This window comes from Salmo salar, chromosome 07 (assembly GCF_965601325.2).
Source record: "Salmo salar chromosome 07, fSalSal1, whole genome shotgun sequence".
Classification (NCBI taxonomy): Eukaryota; Metazoa; Chordata; class Actinopteri; order Salmoniformes; family Salmonidae; genus Salmo; species Salmo salar.
The window spans coordinates 58,115,476-58,135,043 of record NC_138297.1 but is presented as its reverse complement, the minus strand read 5'-3'; the positions used below and the strand labels follow the sequence as shown (position 1 = coordinate 58,135,043).

The 19,568-nt window shown below is 45.9% G+C and overlaps 1 protein-coding gene across 1 annotated transcript in view; it reads right to left on the bottom strand.

Annotated features, from left to right (window-relative positions):
* The window catches only part of LOC106592063 (sodium- and chloride-dependent GABA transporter 2), a 29,286-nt gene that overhangs the window by 8,126 nt on the left and 1,592 nt on the right, over nt 1-19,568 (bottom strand). The window contains exons 3-15 of the mRNA XM_045722251.2: nt 18,223-18,357; nt 16,377-16,517; nt 16,045-16,156; nt 15,848-15,892; nt 14,598-14,727; nt 14,239-14,373; nt 5,555-5,658; nt 2,801-2,925; nt 2,152-2,264; nt 1,721-1,858; nt 1,445-1,547; nt 908-1,011; nt 63-212 (exon numbers count right to left, since the gene is read on the bottom strand). Of these exons, the coding sequence (XP_045578207.1) occupies nt 63-212; nt 908-1,011; nt 1,445-1,547; nt 1,721-1,858; nt 2,152-2,264; nt 2,801-2,925; nt 5,555-5,658; nt 14,239-14,373; nt 14,598-14,727; nt 15,848-15,892; nt 16,045-16,156; nt 16,377-16,517; nt 18,223-18,357 (1,535 nt within the window). The remainder of the gene's footprint in view (nt 1-62; nt 213-907; nt 1,012-1,444; nt 1,548-1,720; nt 1,859-2,151; nt 2,265-2,800; nt 2,926-5,554; nt 5,659-14,238; nt 14,374-14,597; nt 14,728-15,847; nt 15,893-16,044; nt 16,157-16,376; nt 16,518-18,222; nt 18,358-19,568) is intronic.

The following is a 19,568-nucleotide window of genomic DNA, read 5'->3' as shown; positions in this document are numbered from 1 at the left end:
ACACCCAGTAGGTGCCTGGCGGGTGATGATGGAGTGACGGTAGGTGAGGTATAGACACTCACCCTCCACAGACACAGCAGAATGTAGACAGGGATGCACATCAGCGGGGTGAGGATGAGGAGAGAGGCCACTCGGGAGGCCCAGGGCCCAGGTGCGTACTCTAGATTTAGATTGGTTGATGAACTGGTCAGTGTGTCATACACCAGGGTGATCTGAGGAGAACCAGGAAGAGGTGGAGATGGAAGGTTAGCCTTGGATACTGTCGACTTAAACCTGGTTCCCACTATAGGGCCAGCCTGAACTGTACTGTGCTGGCTGGGATATTTTATTTTCACATTGTGCTTTCCAGCACAGCTCCAGCAACTGGGTGATGCGTACCCAGGCCATTCCAGTACAGCTCAGCATTGTGAAAAGGGTATTAGAAAGATAGTGATCAACAAATGTAATTTGCTAATCATTTGCGGATAGAAGGAATATATACATGTGTTTTAATGCAAATTTAGAAGGAAGAGGGAGGGAGAGAGAGAGACCATGAGGGAGAGAGATACCACGAGGGAGAGACAGACCACGAGGGGGAGAGAGACCACAAGGGAGAGAGAGACCACGAGGGAGAGAGAGACCACCAGGGAGACAGACCATGAGGGAGAGAGAGAACACGAGGGAGAGAGAGACCACGAGGGAGAGACAGGCCACGAGGGAGAGACAGGCCACGAGGGAGAGACAGACCACGAGGGAGAGACAGGAAACATTAAGATAGAGAGAGCAAAAGGTACAGAGAAAGAAATAGAACAAGATGAAAGCAGGAGAGAGATAATGGGAAAAAGAGAACATGAGCATAAAGAAAGACGCAGAGAGAAAGATGAAAAGAGAGAGAGAGAGAGGTGACACAGGTGTCTGTCTTACTCACCCCACAGATGAGAGGTGTCACAAACAGCCAGCAGTACTTCAGCACCGAAGGGAAAGGACGGTAGCCTATCATGTCTTCAATGTTGTCAAGGAAACGGTTCGCACCTGGAAAGCCAATCCATCCACACTTTTTTTTTAGTGGAGATCCATCTCTTCATTTTGATAGAAACACACACACATGATCCCCCCTCGATTGACTGAAAACATGTTGAGACACAGTGGTCTACCATGTGTCCCACTTGTAGACTGGTAATAGAACTTCAATGTAGACGTAATGTTACTGTGAATGTATGGAAACACTTCATGTACAGGTATGAACATGTTGTGACTGGCTGGGACTGTCCTTAGACCCATTGTAGTACTGGACTAAATAGCATGCCCAATGGAGAATATTCCTAGAAATAGCATTTTAGTCCAGAACCAGGCTTCATCTGGGTCCAGGAAACTGGCCCTTAGAGTATAGATTCACTTTAACGATTAGAACAGTTACTACAGTAAACATAGTCGGTACAATCATGTTAATAGTGACGTCACTCACCGTAGACCCAGGCGACGGCGATGCACTCAAAACATGCAATGAACAGCAGACTGGTCCCACTGGCGCCGTACGAGTCAATCAACTGAAAGAGGACTATCCCATTCTGATGGGAAGGACAGAAGGACATGGATGTCAGAGGTGAACTGCTGTTCCTAGTGCTATTGAAGAGTTTACTAGCATCCGTCTCTCTCTCTCTCCCTCCATCTCTCTTTTTCTCTGACTTCCACCCTCTATATATATCTCTCTTCCACCACTCCCTCTCTCCCTCTCTCCTACCTCAGTGATGAGAGGCAGACCCAGTAGGAAGCAGACTACAGCGATGACTAGTACTAAGATCTCTCTCCGGCCAGACCTCCGCAGTACATCAGGGAACATGTCAGTGATGGATGTGGCCAAGCTCTCTACACACACAAACTGGGAGGGAACACACACACACACAACATGTTCACAACACACACACACACACACACACACACACATGCACAAAGATGTATCCTGTCAACTGAAAATTACACATTATCTGATTTAAGCTTAATAAATTAAATACAACTCTATCAAACACACACACACACACACACACACACACACACACACACACACACACACACACACACACACACACACACACACACACACACACACACACACACACACACACACACACACACACACACACACACACACCCCAACATGTCCCTGTACAGTACCTGGCTGTCCAGGCCCAGTAAGATAACCATAATAAAGAAGAGGACGGCCCAGAACTGGGCCCCTGGTAGCAGGGACACGGCTTTGGGATAGGCGATGAAAGCCAGACCAGGTCCTGTGGGAAATAGCCCACACACACACATTCGTTTATTAATGTTTGCAGGTAAATATCACCGGACTGAAAAATGCATATGGAATTGTTCAGCTGTTGATGTGTTGGCTTAATGCTGTGTGGAGACCAGTTGAGATAGTTTTATGGTGTGGTACATTGGGCTGAAGGGCCCTCTTGTGGCCATTATTGGTTATGACAGTGAGCAGTATCGTACCTATAGCACAGGCTTCTCCATCTCTACTGGGAGAGATACTGGGACTGCAGGCTCTTGTTCCGCCACAGCACTAACATACCTATTTCACATCAACTAATTATAATCTTCAGTCTGGACCACAATTTGTTTGATCAAATATGTCTGTTCTGGAACAAACACCTATACACCTAGTACATTTTTAGGACCAGAGTTGGAGATCCCAGCTTCACACGATATATAACAGAAATGAAGGAATCTCATTCTATATCAAGGTGTTGACGAACTTCACCTCTGCAGTATGGAGTGTGACTTTGAAAAAGGGATGAAGACGAGGAAAGAGGCCCACCTCCTTTAACGACTTCATTCATGTCCACGTTGAGTGAGTGAGCCATGAATCCCAGTACGGAGAAGACGGCAAATCCAGCAAAGATGCTGGTGGCACTGTTGAGAATGCAGAGTGCCACGCAATCCCTGGAACACAACATGGTACGTAAAACCACTATCACTCCCTGGAACACATCATGGTAGTCAAAATCAATATCACTCCCTGGAACACAACATGGTGTGTAAAATCACCATCACTCCCTGGAACACAACATGGTAGTTAAAATCACTATCCCTCCCTGGAACACAACATGGTGTGTAAAATCACTATCCCTCCCTGGAACACAACATGGTAGTCAAAATCAATATCACTCCCTGGAACACAACATGGTGTGTAAAATCACCATCACTCCCTGGAACACAACATGGTAGTCAAAATCACCATCACTCCCTGGAACACATCATGGTAGTCAAAATCAATATCACTCCCTGGAACACAACATGGTGTGTAAAATCACTATCACTCCCTGGAACACAACATGGTAGTTAAAACCACTATCACTCCCTGGAACACAACATGGTAGTCAAAATCAATATCACTCCCTGGAACACAACATGGTGTGTAAAATCACCATCACTCCCTGGAACACAACATGGTAGTTAAAATCACTATCCCTCCCTGGAACACAACATGGTGTGTAAAATCACTATCCCTCCCTGGAACACAACATGGTGTGTAAAATCACTATCCCTCCCTGGAACACAACATGGTGTGTAAAATCACTATCACTCCGTGGAACACAACATGGTGTGTAAAATCACTATCCCTCCCTGGAACACATCATGGTACGTAAAATCACTATCACTCCCTGGAACACATCATGGTACGTAAAATCACTATCCCTCCCTGGAACACAACATGGTGTGTAAAATCACTATCACTCCCTGGAACACAACATGGTGTGTAAAATCACCATTACTCCCTGGAACACAACATGGTGTGTAAAATCACTATCACTCCCTGGAACACAACATGGTGTGTAAAATCACTATCCCTCCCTGGAACACAACATGGTACGTAAAATCACCATCACTCCCTGGAACACAACATGGTACGTAAAATCACTATCACTCCCTGGAACACAACATGGTGTGTAAAATCACTATCCCTCCCTGGAACACAACATGGTGTGTAAAATCACCATCACTCCCTGGAACACAACATGGTGTGTAAAATCACCATCACTCCCTGGAACACAACATGGTGTGTAAAATCACTATCACTCCCTGGAACACAACATGGTGTGTAAAATCACTATCACTCCCTGGAACACAACATGGTGCGTAAAATCACTATCACTCCCTGGAACACAACATGGTGTGTAAAATCACTATCACTCCCTGGAACACAACATGGTGTGTAAAATCACCATCACTCCCTGGAACACAACATGGTGTGTAAAATCACTATCACTCCCTGGAACACAACATGGTGTGTAAAATCACTATCACTCCCTGGAACACAACATGGTGTGTAAAATCACTATTACCCCCTGGAACACAACATGGTGTGTAAAATCACTATCACCCCCTGGAACACAACATGGTGTGTAAAATCACTATCACTCCCTGGAACACAACATGGTGTGTAAAATCACCATCACTCCCTGGAACACAACAAGGTGTGTAAAATCACTATCACTCCCAGGAACACAACATGGTAGTTAAAATCACTATCACTCCCTGGAACACAACAAGGTGTGTAAAATCACCATCACTCCCTGGAACACAACATGGTAGTTAAAATCACTATCCCTCCCTGGACCACAACATGGTAGTTAAAATCACTATCACTCCCTGGAACACAACATGGTGTGTAAAATCACTATCACACCCTGGAACACAACATGGTAGTTAAAATCACTATCCCTCCCTGGACCACAACATGGTAGTTAAAATCAATATCACTCCCTGGAACACAAACATGGTGTGTAAAATCACTATTACCCCCTGGAACACAACATGGTGTGTAAAATCACTATCACTCCCTGGAACACAACATGGTGTGTAAAATCACCATCACTCCCTGGAACACAACAAGGTGTGTAAAATCACTATCACTCCCTGGAACACAACATGGTAGTTAAAATCACTATCACTCCCTGGAACACAACAAGGTGTGTAAAATCACCATCACTCCCTGGAACACAACATGGTAGTTAAAATCACTATCCCTCCCTGGACCACAACATGGTAGTTAAAATCAATATCACTCCCTGGAACACAACATGGTGTGTAAAATCACTATCACACCCTGGAACACAACATGGTAGTTAAAATCACTATCCCTCACTGGACCACAACATGGTAGTTAAAATCAATATCACTCCCTGGAACACAACATGGTGTGTAAAATCACTATTACCCCCTGGAACACAACATGGTGTGTAAAATCCCTATCACTCCCTGGAACACAACATGGTGTGTAAAATCACCATCACTCCCTGGAACACACAAGGTGTGTAAAATCCCTATCACTCCCTGGAACACAACAAGGTGTGTAAAATCACAATCATGTAGTGTTTGCTTATGCAACCTCACAGGAAGGTACTGCGATGTGCAGTTTTTCAGTTTTGTGACTATTCCATTGGTTCCTTTCGTAAAGCGCAAACTAAATCAAGCACAGTTGAAGTACTCAAAAATATTTTAGTTTTTATGTGACGATTCAAATATAGTTTTGAAGGGGAAGCTGTGTGCAGTGGTGTGTCACACTGACTTGTAACAGTTGTTGTTGTACTTGTTGTAGCTGCCCAGAGAGGTGAGGACCCCCTGACATACAGCGTAGGAGAAAAACACCTGGGTCCCTGCATCACGCCACACCTAGAGAGAGAGGGGGGGGAGAGAGAGGGATGGAGTTAGAGATAGTGAGAGGGATGGATGGAGGGAGGGGGATGCTGGATGGAGGAAGGGAGGAGTAAGAGAGAGAGAGAGAGGGTAGGAGAGAGAATGGGAGGTATGGAGGAAGGGAGAGGAGAGAGGGAGGCAAGGAGAGAGAGGGAGAGGGAGACAGGGGGAGGCAAGGAGTGAAAGACGAGGGAGGTGGAGGGAGGAGAGAGGAGAGGGAAGGAGAGAGGTAGGAAAGAGAGAGAGGGACGGAGATAGGGAGAAGAGAGAGGGAGGCAAGGAGATAGAGGGAGAGGGAGAAGACAGAGGGAGGCAAGGAGAGAGAGGGAGAGGGAGAGAGAGGGGGGAGGCAAGGAGTGAAAGACGGGGGAGAGAGGGATGGAGAGAGAAGAGGGAAGGAGGGAGGTAGGAAAGAGAGTAAGAGGGATGGAGATATGGAGAAGAGAAAGAGAGAATGGGGGGGGGTAGAGTACAGGAAGAAAGAATATCCAGTTTACTGCCACAGGTTCAGCTACTTTCACTCATTAAAGTAAACAAAACACAGTCAAAACCATGTGGCTTTCATCAAATGCATCTTCTGTAGACCCATAAAATATTGGATAAATTACTCTGTCAAAGCTGACAACAATCAACTACAACTTGTGTAACATCAGGTGTGTCCAGGGCCAATAATCTGGGCTCTCTACTGTCTTTCTCAGGCCAACACCCATCTGTGTGTCTGTTCATGTGCTTGTTTGTGTGTATGAGTGGCTGCCTGTGTCTGCTTGCACTTCCTATGTGTGTGTGTTGACAGCATCAACCCTCTCAGCAGACCCTCAGCAGACGCACTCATAGCAGCATCTGGTTAGCGTTAGCAGGAGGGCGATAGGGCCTGGGAGGCCTGCAGTCTGCCCCAAAACAAAGTCCTTTATCTATCCCAGTATAATCCACATACTACCAGAGCCAGCTGGGATGGGCCCCTTCATTTCTCCTCTCTCTGTCTGTACACAGTCCCCTAAAGCTCTTCTCTCTGTCTGTACACAGACCCCTAAAGCTCTTCTCTCTGTCTGTACACAGACCCCTAAAGCTCTTCTCTCTGTCTGTACACAGACCCCTAAAGCTCTTCTCTCTGTCTGTACACAGACCCCTAAAGCTCTTCTCTCTGTCTGTACACAGACCCCTAAAGCTCTTCTCTCTGTCTGTACACAGACCCCTAAAGCTCTTCTCTCTGTCTGTACACAGACCCCTAAAGCTCTTCTCTCTGTCTGTACACAGACCCCTAAAGCTCTTCTCTCTGTCTGTACACAGACCCCTAAAGCTCTTCTCTCTGTCTGTACACAGACCCCTAAAGCTCTTCTCTCTGTCTGTACACAGACCCCTAAAGCTCTTCTCTCTGTCTGTACACAGACCCCTAAAGCTCTTCTCTCTGTCTGTACACAGACCCCTAAAGCTCTTCTCTCTGTCTGTACACAGACCCCTAAAGCTCTTCTCTCTGTCTGTACACAGACCCCTAAAGCTCTTCTCTCTATCCATAGACAGACCCCTAAAGCTCTCCTCTCTGTTTATACACAGACCCCTAAACCACTCCTCTCTGTTTATACACAGACCCCTAAACTAATACACAACCCTCACTCCAGACTTCTTCGCCAAATCCAAAATAAAACACATGGCATGCAATCGAACACACATTTTTTCCCGGGTCTGTTCTTCAGCTGTTCCGGGACACAGAGTTACATAACCGATCATCACCCGGACCCTGTATTCGTTTGGCCACCGTTCCAGTCGAAGTCACTGGGGATTCCCACGCCAGCGCCCCCGTCCTCCTCTCAATCCTCCCCCAGGTCTCTAATTGCTTTAGCGACTTTTCTCACACCCTACACCTATGAACTTAAAGATGTTAGGTTTGTGACTATCCTTTTGTCTGCACATGATATGACACATCTGTCTTGGCGTATGTTTGTTGGGATAGCTAGAAAGATGATGTTGTACAGTAATTTAGTTGTTTGAGAATCAGTGTTTTAGCCATAAGGTTAATTAACGTTATATTACATTTACATTTAAGTCATTTAGCAGACGCTCTTATCCAGAGCGACTTACAAATTGGTGGATTCACCTTATGATATCCAGTGGAACAACCACTTTACAATAGTGCATCTAAATCTTTTAAGGGGGGGGGTTAGAAGGATTACTTTATCCTATCCTAGGTATTCCTTAAAGAGGTGGGGTTTCAGGTGTCTCCGGAAGATGGTGATTGACTCTGCTGTCCTGGCGTCGTGAGGGAGCTTGTTCCACCATTGGGGTGCCAGAGCAGCGAACAGTTTTGACTGGGCTGAGCGGGAACTGTGCTTCCTCAGAGGTAGGGAGGCGAGCAGGCCAGAGGTGGATGAACGCAGTGCCCTTGTTTGGGTGTAGGGCCTGATCAGAGCCTGAAGGTACGGAGGTGCCGTTCCCCTCACAGCTCCGTAGGCAAGCACCATGGTCTTGTAGCGGATGCGAGCTTCAACAGGAAGCCAGTGGAGATTATTATTCACCCTACCCAATGTTGGCGTCTTGCTCTCGCTACGGAAAAACAGCATGTTTCCTTTTAAAATAGACTGCTTGAAATATGATACAAACAAACAAACTCACAACAGCTCATGACACTGCGCAAATACCCAGCAGGCTTCATTTTCCGTGGTTTACACCCTTTTGAGCCTACTCCTGATCCAACGAGCCCCACACAACAGGAAGCAAAGTTGGAGGATAGTTGACCCCTGAAACTAGGCTTGACCTCTCCAGGGACCGTGACACCGGACCCCAGAAGCCATCAGGTCACATGCCATGTTGTACTAAGGTCAAAGGTAATCCATACCAAAGAATGTCTCTTTTGTGGGACTCTCTGGCACCTGAAGAAATCGTCTGAATGTGTTATACCCTTGCCATTGACGTTCGGTCATTGGACTACGACCAAAGATTATCTTAAATAAATCAGTGGGGAAAATACAAAACTGACTCCGGGAGGATGGTGTTTTTGTTACTGTGTGTTGATGTTATGGTGTGTTGGGGTTACTGCTTAACCCTAAAGGGTCTTGGTTTGCTTTTTTTGCAAAGGCCCCACTTCCGCTTCGGGATTGTGAGCAGAGAAAGAGAGAGAAAAAAAATGTTAGAGAACATAGTAGAGGAAGTAGTGTCTGCCATCTTCACTCCCTACTAACATCTTTATTCCCTACTACCATCTTTCCTCCCTACTACCATCTTTATTCCCTACTACCATCTGTATTCCCTACTACCATCCTTCCTCCCTACTACCATCTGTATTCCCTACTACCATCTGTATTCTCTACTACCATCTGTATTCTCTAGCACCATCTGTATTCCCTACTACCATCTTTATTCCCTACTAACATCTGTATTCCCTACTACCATCTGTATTCCCTACTACCATCTTTATTCCCTACTACCATCTGTATTCCCTACTACCATCCTTCCTCCCTACTACCATCTTTATTCCCTACTACCATCTTTATTCCCTACTATAATCTTTCCTCCCTACTATCATCCTTCCTCCCTACTACCATCTTTATTCCCTACTAACATCTGTATTCCCTACTACCATCTGTATTCCCTACTACCATCTGTATTCCCTACTACCATCCTTCCTCCCTACTACCATCTTTATTCCCTACTACCATCTTTATTCCCTACTATAATCTTTCCTCCCTACTACCATCCTTCCTCCCTACTACCATCTTTATTCCCTACTACCATCTTTACTGTATTCCTGTATTCCTTTCTACCATCTTTCCTCCCTACTACCATCTGTATTCCCTACTACCATCTGTATTCCCTACTACCATCCTTCCTCCCTACTACCATCTGTATTCCCTACTACCATCTGTATTCTCTACTACCATCTGTATTCTCTACCACCATCTGTATTCCCTACTACCATCTTTATTCCCTACTAACATCTGTATTCCCTACTACCATCTGTATTCCCTACTACCATCTTTATTCCCTACTACCATCTGTATTCCCTACTACCATCCTTCCTCCCTACTACCATCTTTATTCCCTACTACCATCTTTATTCCCTACTATAATCTTTCCTCCCTACTATCATCCTTCCTCCCTACTACCATCTTTATTCCCTACTAACATCTGTATTCCCTACTACCATCTGTATTCCCTACTACCATCTGTATTCCCTACTACCATCCTTCCTCCCTACTACCATCTTTATTCCCTACTACCATCTTTATTACCTACTATAATCTTTCCTCCCTACTACCATCCTTCCTCCCTACTACCATCTTTATTCCCTACTACCATCTTTACTGTATTCCTGTATTCCTTTCTACCATCTTTCCTCCCTACTACCATCTGTATTCCCTACTACCATCTGTATTCCCTACTACCATCTGTATTCCCTACTACTATCTGTAATCCCTACTACCATCCTTCGTCCCTACTACCATCTTTATTCCCTACTACCATCCTTCCTCCCTACTACCATCCTTCCTCCCTACTACCATCTTTATTCCCTACTAGAGTCTTTATTCCCTACTACAATCTTTATTCCCTACTACCATCTTTCCTCCCCACTACCATCCTTCCTCCCTACTATCATCTTTATTCCCTACTACCATCCTTCCTCCCTACTACCATCTTTATTCCCTACTACCATCTTTATTCCCTGCTACCATCTTTCCTCCCTACTACCATCTTTATTCCCTACTACCATCCTTCCTCCCTACTATCATCTTTATTCCCTGCTACCATCCTTCCTCCCTGGTACCATCGTTATTCCCTACTACCATCTTTATTCCCTACTACCATCTTTCCTCCCTGCTACCATCTTTCCTCCATACAACCATCTTTATTCTCTACTACCATCTTCCTCCCTACTCCCATCCTTCCTACATATTACCATCTTTACACCCTATTACCATCTTTCTTCCCTACTACCATCCTTCCTCCCTATTACCATCTTTCGTCCTTACTACCATCTTTCCTCCCTACTACCATCCTTCCTCCCTACTACCATCTTTCCTCCCTACTACCATCTTTCCTATCTACTACCATCTTTCCTCTCTACTACCATCTTTATTCCATACTAACATCTTTCCTCCCTACTACCATCTTTATTCCCTACTACCATCTTTATTCCCTACTATCATCTTTATTCCCTACTACCATCTTTCCTCCCTATTACCATCTTTATTCCCTACTACCATCCTTCCTCCCTACTACCATCTTTCCTCTCTACTACCATTTTTATTCCCCACTACCATCTTTATTCCTTACTATCATCTTTATTCCCTGCTACCATCTTTCCTCCCTACTACCATCTTTATTCCCTACTACCATCTTTCCTCCCTACTACCATCTTTACTCCCTACTACCATCTTTATTCCCTACTACCATCTTTCCTCCCTACTACCATTTTTCCTCCCTACTACTGTAACGGCTTTCTTCGTCGTCAGATGAAACAGAGAAGTCATCGTCGGAAAAGGTGGACCAAAACGCAGCGGAGGATGTGTTCATCATTAGAATTTTGAATGAAAAAGAGAACACTACAAAAATAAACAAAAGACGACAGCAAAACAGTGCTGTCAGGTACAAAACACTAACAGAAACAATTACCCACAAAACCCAAAGGAAAAACATGCTCCTTATGTGTGACTCCCAATCAACAACAACGAACTTCAGCTGTGCCTGATTGGGAGCCACACACGGCCCAAAACAAAGAAATACAAAAGCCTAGAAAAAGAACATAGAACGCCCACCCAATGTAACACCCTGGCCTAACCAAAATAAAGAACAAAAAACCCCTCTCTATGGCCAGGGCGTTACAGTACCCCCCCACAAGGTGCGGACTCCGGCCGCAAAACCTGACACTGAAGGGGAGGGTCCGGGTGGGCCTTCTTACGGCGGCGGCTCAGGTGCGGGACGTGGCCTCTGCTCCACCCTCGGCGTCGCCCTCTTAGGTGGCGCACCTGGCCGCGCCAAAGGTCTGGTGGGCGACGCTGACTGCGCCCGGCTGGCGGGCGGTGATGGTTGCGCCTGGCTGGCGGGCGACCCTGGTTGCGCCCGGCTGGCGGGCGGCGATGGCTGTGCCTGGCTGGCGGGCGGTGATGGCTGCGCCCGGCTGGCGGGCGGCGATGGCTGCGCCCGGCTGGCAGGCGACCCTGGTTGCGCCTGGCTGGCGGGCGGCGATGGCTGCGCCCGGTTGGCGGGCGGCGATGACTGCGCCCGGCTGGCGGGCGTCCCTGGCTGCGCCCGGCTGGCGGGCGTCCCTGGCGGCTCTGGCGCCACTGACCCAGGATTCACCAGGCTGAGGAGACATGTTAGAGGCCTGGCCCTAGGCGTAGGCACAGGACTCACCGGGCTGGCGGGCGGCTCTGGCGGCTCCGGACAGGCGGGCGGCTCTGGACAGGCGGGCGGCTCTGGCGGCTCCGGACAGGCGGGCGGCTCTGGCGGCTCCGGACAGGCGGGCAGCTCTGGCGGCTCCGGACAGGCGGGCGGTTCTGGCGGCTCCGGACAGGCGGGCGGCTCTGGCGGCTCCGGACAGGCGGGCGGCTCTGGCGGCTCTGGACAGGCGGGCAGCTCTGGCGGCTCTGGACTGGCGGGCAGCTCTGGCGGCTCCGGACTGGCGAGACCTACTGGAGGCCTAGTCCTGGGAGGTGGCACAGGACGGACCAGGATGGGGAGACCCACTGGTGGCCTGGTCCTAGGAGGAGGCACAGGACGGACCAGGATGGGGAGACCCACTGGAGGCCTGGACCTAGGAGGAGGCACAGGATGGACCAGGATGGGGAGACCCACTGGAGGCCTGGACCGAGGAGGAGGCACAGGATAAACCGGGCTGTGGGGGAGCACTGGAGTTCTGGTATGTACGCTCGACATGCTTACTCCAGGCTGAATGCCCACTTTGGCCCGGCACGGGCGGAGAGCAGACATTGGGCGAACTGGACCCTCCCAGCGCTGTGGAGACACAGAATGCAACACCGGCACAGGATAACCTGGACCGAGGAGGCGCACTGGAGACCAGACGCGCTGAGCTGGCACCATCCGCCCTGGCTCGATGCCTGCACTCGCATGGCACTTGCGGGGGGCTGGTATGTAGCGCACCGGGCTATGCACACGCACTGGGGACACCATGCGCTCCACAGCATAACACGGTGTCTTACCAGTACAACCCTGCTTCCGGTAAGCACGGGGAGTTGGCTCAGGTCTACCGCCTGACTCCGCCAATCTCCCCGTGTGCCCCCCACCCCCCCCAAAAAAATTGGGGGCTGCCTCTCGTGTCTGCTGCGCTCCCTTTCCTCATACCAGCGCCTCTCAGCTCTCGCTGCCTCGATCTCCCACTGCGGGCGACGATAATCCCCAGCTTGAGCCCATGGTCCTTTCCCGTCCAGGATTTCCTCCCAAGTCCACGAATCCTGAACGCTCCTCTCCTGGCGCTTCTCCTTCCTCCGCTGCTTGGTCCGTTGTTGGTGGGTAATTCTGTAATGGCTGTCTTCGTCGTCAGATGAAACAGAGAAGTCATCGTCGGAAAAGGTGGACCAATACGCAGCGGAGGATGTGTTCATCATTAGAATTTTTTATGAAAAAGAGAACACTACAAAAATAAACAAAAGACGACAGCAAAACAGTCCTGTCAGGTACAAAACATTAACAGAAACAATTACCCACAAATCCCAAAGGAAAAACATGCTCCTTATGTGTGACTCCCAATCAACAACAATGAACTTCAGCTGTGCCTGATTGGGAGCCACACACGGCCCAAAACAAAGAAATACAAAAGCCTAGAAAAAGAACATAGAACGCCCACCCAATGTAACACCCTGGCCTAACCAAAATAAAGAACAAAAAAACCCTCTCTATGGCCAGGGCGTTACAACTACCATCTTTATTCCCTACAATCATCTTTCCTCTCTACTACCATCTTTATTCCCTACTACCATCTTTATTCTCTACTACCATCTTTATTCCCTACAATCATCTTTCCTCTCTACTACCATCTTTATTCCCTACTACCATCTTTATTCTCTACTACCATCTTTATTCTCTACTACCATCTTTATTCCCTACTACCATCCTTCCTCCCTACTACCATCCTTCCTCCCTACTACCATCTTTCCTCTCTACTACCATCTTTATTCCCTACTACCATCTTTATTCCCTACTACCATCCTTCCTCCCTACTACCATCTTTCCTCTCTACTACCATCTTTATTCCCTACTACCATCTTTATTCCCTACTACCATCTTTATTCCCTACTACCATCCTTCCTCCCTACTACCATCTTTATTCCCTAATACCATCTTTATTCCCTACTACCATCTGTATTCCCTACTACCATCTTTATTCCCTAATACCATCTTTATTCCCTACTACCATCTTTATTCCCTAATACCATCTTTATTCCCTACTACCATCTTTATTCCCTACTACCATCTTTCCTCTCTACTACCATCTTTATTCCCTACTACCATCTTTATTCCCTACTACCATCTTTCCTCCCTACTACCATCTTTCCTCCCTACTACCATCTTTCCTCCCTACTACCATCCATGTCCCATCAGTCTTACCCCAGGTTCCAAGATCTTGTCCATTTGAGGCCAGAGATAGTACTTTAGGCCCTCTCCAGCCCCTGGTAGAGTCACACCTCGGATAAACAGGATGAAGAGCATCAGGTAGGGGAACGTTGCTGTGAAGTACACCACCTGTGGTCATACATGAAGATACACTTGAACACACAGACACACACACACAGACACACAGACACACACACATGAAGAGATTGTACAGACTGAAACAGGGAGGTACTACCTGGACTTGGCCAATAAGAAGCACTCATTTATTTTACCCTTGCAAAACATTTTGCTGCGGTGTGCCCTAATGAATTTGATCCTGTTGTTTTGGTCTGTATGGAAGGCTGCCAGCTCACCTTGCCTGTAGATTTGACTCCCTTCCAGATGCAGAAGTAGCAGATGATCCAGGCCAGCAGCAAACAGAGAGCCAGGTCCCAATGCACAGCACCCAGAGACACATTATCTGACGTCCTCAACACCCGACGACTGGGGAACAACACACACACATATGTAAGCACGCATGCACACACACATATGAATGCACACACACACACACACACACATATGAATGCACATACACACACACACACACACACACACACACACACACACACACACACACACACACACACACACACACACACACACACACACACACACACACACACACCAGGCTGATCAGTAAGACGTTTAGACCATGGCGCCACAGCAGTTCACAAATGTTTAGCAACAAGGGAGAGTACTTCAAGATGATAAATGGAAAATACGCTTTTTATTTAATTATTATTTAGTTTTATGTTTTCCCCAAACCGTAACCCTAACCTTAACCATTTGGAATTAATACCTAAACTTAACCGTTTTAGTTGTTTCTGTTTTAACCTAGTAATCATGCAGAATTAACCCAGTAACCACAAGGAATTAATGGGTCAAAATCGACGCTCATCAAATTACGTCAAATCCCAATACCATGACCCTCTATGTACTACATACCATCTTAGTCATGGTGGTTTATTTCAGAGATCCTCTCCCCACACAAATCTAACCTATACAAATTCACAGCGACAGCCAACCCGACAGAAAAACATGTGTTCTTTTTCCAACTTTATAGTCTCCATATGGAGCCTCTGCACAAATACAGAGACAAAATAGCATCGGCGTGATAAATACAGATGTTCCGTTTTTCCCAGTTTAGTTTAGAGGGTTTTAGTTTAGGCTTTGAAAGGACACTATTGTTCTCATTTAGAAGAAAACGCTTTAGAGTGCTGTTCTCAGCCCATTTCCCAATCCTGCACCACCCGGAAACACCATCAGGAATATATCATGTGGGAGAACCATGGCCTATTACGAAATCACCAGACTAGTCTAACAAAACAACACTGAATTTGAACACAAAATAATCCTTATCGAGCGCTCTAATTGGTTGTTTTATGGTTCCCTCCAGGCAGTAATTGGCTAATTTCCCTTACCCGGTGTTCTATTGGGCTGCTGGGCCATTGGGTGGGCCCTATATTGTCTGTCAGCATGACTCATCATCATCACTATCAGTATGTGTGTGTGCTTGTGTGTGCGTGTGTATTTCAGAAGTTATGATTGGTTTCAAACTTACGCCCAAAACTCCTCCTCGGGAGACGTGATCGTCATGGTTTCATTACTGAAAGAGAAAGAGGGGGGTAAACCAATGAAAAAGCAGTGAGAAATAGCAAAAGGAACCATATGATGTACAATATAGTAATCTCAATGTATGCATGACTGTACCTCATCAACACCCATCTGATATCTTCAAAGTGCAATAAGGAGGCATACCTGAACATATAGTCGTCATTATAGTCAGTCTGGTTGTGAAGGAAGGACCAGTCTGAGTCGAACTGGGAGAGGTGTGGGTTCAACAACATGGAACTCAAATTATGACAGTTCTCTGTGAGAATGTTAGAGAGAGAGAACGAGAGAGACAGAGACAAGAGAGAGACAGAGACAGAGACAAGAGAGAGACAGAGACAGAGACAGAGAAGAGAGAGAGAGAGAGCGAGAGAGAGAGAGAATTAGTGAGTGAGTTTGAGTAAGTAAGTATGTGCACATGCATACGTGCACGTGTGTCTATGTCTGCGTGTGTGTGTGTTTGTGTTGAGTTCTTGTACCAGTATTCCACTCATTGTCACAGGTGGACCAGGGCAGTGGATTCCTGAAGGAGTTGAATAGGTAGAACAGACCCCAGGCTAGCACCACTATGTAATAGATGTTCAAGTACGCCACAATCACTTGGGATGCAATTCCCACTCCTGTAGATGGAAAAGCAAAGCCAGGTTAACATTTGATAAGGTGACCGTTCTTTAAATAACTTAGTAACTTAGCACAGTGGTCAAACCATGGATCTGGAGAACTACAGGGCGTGCAGGCTTTTGGTCCAGCCCAGCATTACAACACCTAAATAAACAAACATCTCATTGAGACTTTGATAAGTTGAACCGCGAGTGTTAGTACCGGGCTGGAACAAAAGCCTGCTTACTACCTAGCAAATTACTGTTACATATAGAAAATGTGAAATGTATTTGTTTTCCATCAATGTCTTTGTATACAGCAGCATCTCATGAGTTTAGCCTGAAACAACACGTTTTAATCCCTGTTTTAACTGGCATAAGGCCCAATTCCCAGACACAAATAATGGATAGTCCTGCACTAAAAAGCCATTTTAATGGTTATGTAATCAAAAATGTAATCTACGTAATCTCCAAAAGTAATTATTTATCATGAGAGGGCCATAAACTATAACTAGTAATGCTGCATACTCCAAGAAAGGTTCAAATCTCACCTTTATGGCAAGAATAGTTATAAATTGCTGAGGTGTAGTCCCTTTTGAAGATACAAGCTCAAGTACACAGTAGAAATGTCATGAAAATATGAAATATTTTATATTATGTATTTCCTATTCAACAGAACTGTATGAATAAGGCTTGAAATGACATGAATAAAGGCTTGAAATGATACACGCTTTCGAAATATAATATAATCAAATTATACAACGACTAAGTATAAGATTTCACCTTCCTTAGAACTGTAAAATACATATGTGTATGTTTAGTGTTAGAGAAAATGTACATATTTTCTAAAGGTCTCTCTTGATCAAAACGTCTACCCCCATCGCTGTGAATGTCTCACTGAGCTCGTTTGGAACTTGCCTTTCATCTCATATTAATCTTTTACATCTGTTACAAGCAGAAAGGCATATGCGTTGTTAGTGGCTGTGATGTAGGGTTCAGCCAGGAGTTGATGGACAGTCGGAAGAGCGAATAAAACGGTACGAGGGACACCCCACATATACTCCTGTGTCCGTGAGAATCAGGGCTACTGCTCAATGCAAGCCATTTCGATCTATGGTGTCCACAGATCAATTTATCAGTGAAAATGTCAGTCGGAAACGATACCAGAACCACGCAGGTCCCCAAAACAAGGGACTTTACATCTATTAATAAAGAAGACTGCTACAAGCTCTCACAGTCTCACGTCAGAACTAGACGTTCATCCATGTTCCTCAAACGTCAAATTTTGAAGTTGTTCCAAACATCACATTTTTAAGTGTTTAAGGTTAAGTTTAGGCATTAACTCTGTATTTTTAAGGTTAGGCATTAACTCCGAATGCTTAAGGTAAGGGTTAAGGTTTGGGTTAGACTTAAAACAAAAATATCAAAAACCATTTTCTTTCTGGATTCGAAAATGCAACTTTTGGAACCAAAGGCAGATGCTTACGCCCATCCACAACACCCTAGCAAAACTAGCAAAACCGAAACCTACTTAAAGGTAACATCGCTCATTGTTGCCCCTAGTGGCTGGTTTCTACATCATCTCCCGACGTCCTCAGATATGGATGGATGTCGATTACTGACTTGTATCATGGGTGACCTGACTGGAAGATTCACCATAGGCTAAATCTGTGTCTGGGGAACTGGCCCATAATGTAATAATGTAAGGACCAGACAGAGTAATCACCTTCGAACATGGGACATATCTTCCTCCAGGCTGTGACCCCGCCCTCGCTGGTGTACTGGCCCAATGCCGTCTCCAGGAAGAACACAGGGATACCACAGAAGAAGAGGAACACAAAGTACGGGATAAAGAAGACACCTGTGGACGGTTAGAAACACCAATGAAGAAGAGTGTTTACTGTATAAAAGGTGTGTTGCTATGGTAAATGGTAAATAGAACAGCAGGAAGGATACAAAGATAAAGCCATTGAGATGAATGACAAAACATTTTGTGTGAATAGACCAAGGAAATGCTTATTGACATTTCAGTTGTGTGATGATGCGGTATTGCTGTACAGTAGTTAGAACATGTTCTTTAGCTACGAGTCCATGAAAAGAGTTGACAGCTGAATCGATATCCTTCATAAGGAAATTCATTAACTTTCCAGTGAATACAGAGAGCCTTTGAGGCTGCACAAAAGCAGTTGCAGGCCTGGTATCCTTGTTTTTTAGGATGCACACATCTTTTGTTGCTCACAGAATATTAGAGATGAAGCTCCGCCCACAGGGTTAGCGGACACAAGAGCCAACTCCCTCGGGCAACATCTTTCTTATCTCTCTCTCTTTCTTCTCTCTCTCTCTCTCTCTCTCTTTCTCTCAATTCAATAAAAAAAAACGTGAACAGTAAATATTACACTAACACAAGCTCCAAAAGAATAAAGACATTTCAAATTTCCTATTATGTCTATACAGTATCCAGTGTTGCAATGATGTGCAAATAGTTCAAGTAAAAAAGGGAAAATAAATAAACATAAATATGGGTTGTATTTACAATGGTGTTTGTTCTTCACTGGTTGACCTTTTCTTGTGGCAACAGGTCACAAATCTTGCTGTTGTGATGGCACACTGTGGTATTTCACCCAATAGATATGGGAGTTTATCAAAATTTGATTTGTTTTTTGAATTCTTTGTGGGTATGTGTGTCTAATATGGTCATATATTTGGCAGGAGGTTAGGAACTGCAGTTCAGTTTACACCTCATTTTGTGGGCAGTGTGCACATAGCCTGTCTTCTCTTGAGAGCCAGGTCTGCCTACGGCGACCTTTCTCAAGGTCAGTCACAGTGGTTCAGTGGGTCAGTCACAGTGGTCAGGTATTCTGCCACTGTGTACTCTCTGTTTAGGGCCAAATTGCATTCTAGTTTGCTCCCTGTCTTCGTTAATTCTTTCCAATGTGTCAGGTAATTATCTTTTTGTTTTCTCATGATTTGTTTGGGTCTAATTGTGTTGCTGTCCTGGGGCTCTGTGGGGTCTGTTTGTGTTTGTGAACAGAGCCCCAGGACCAGCTTGCTTAGGGGACTCTTCTCCAGGTT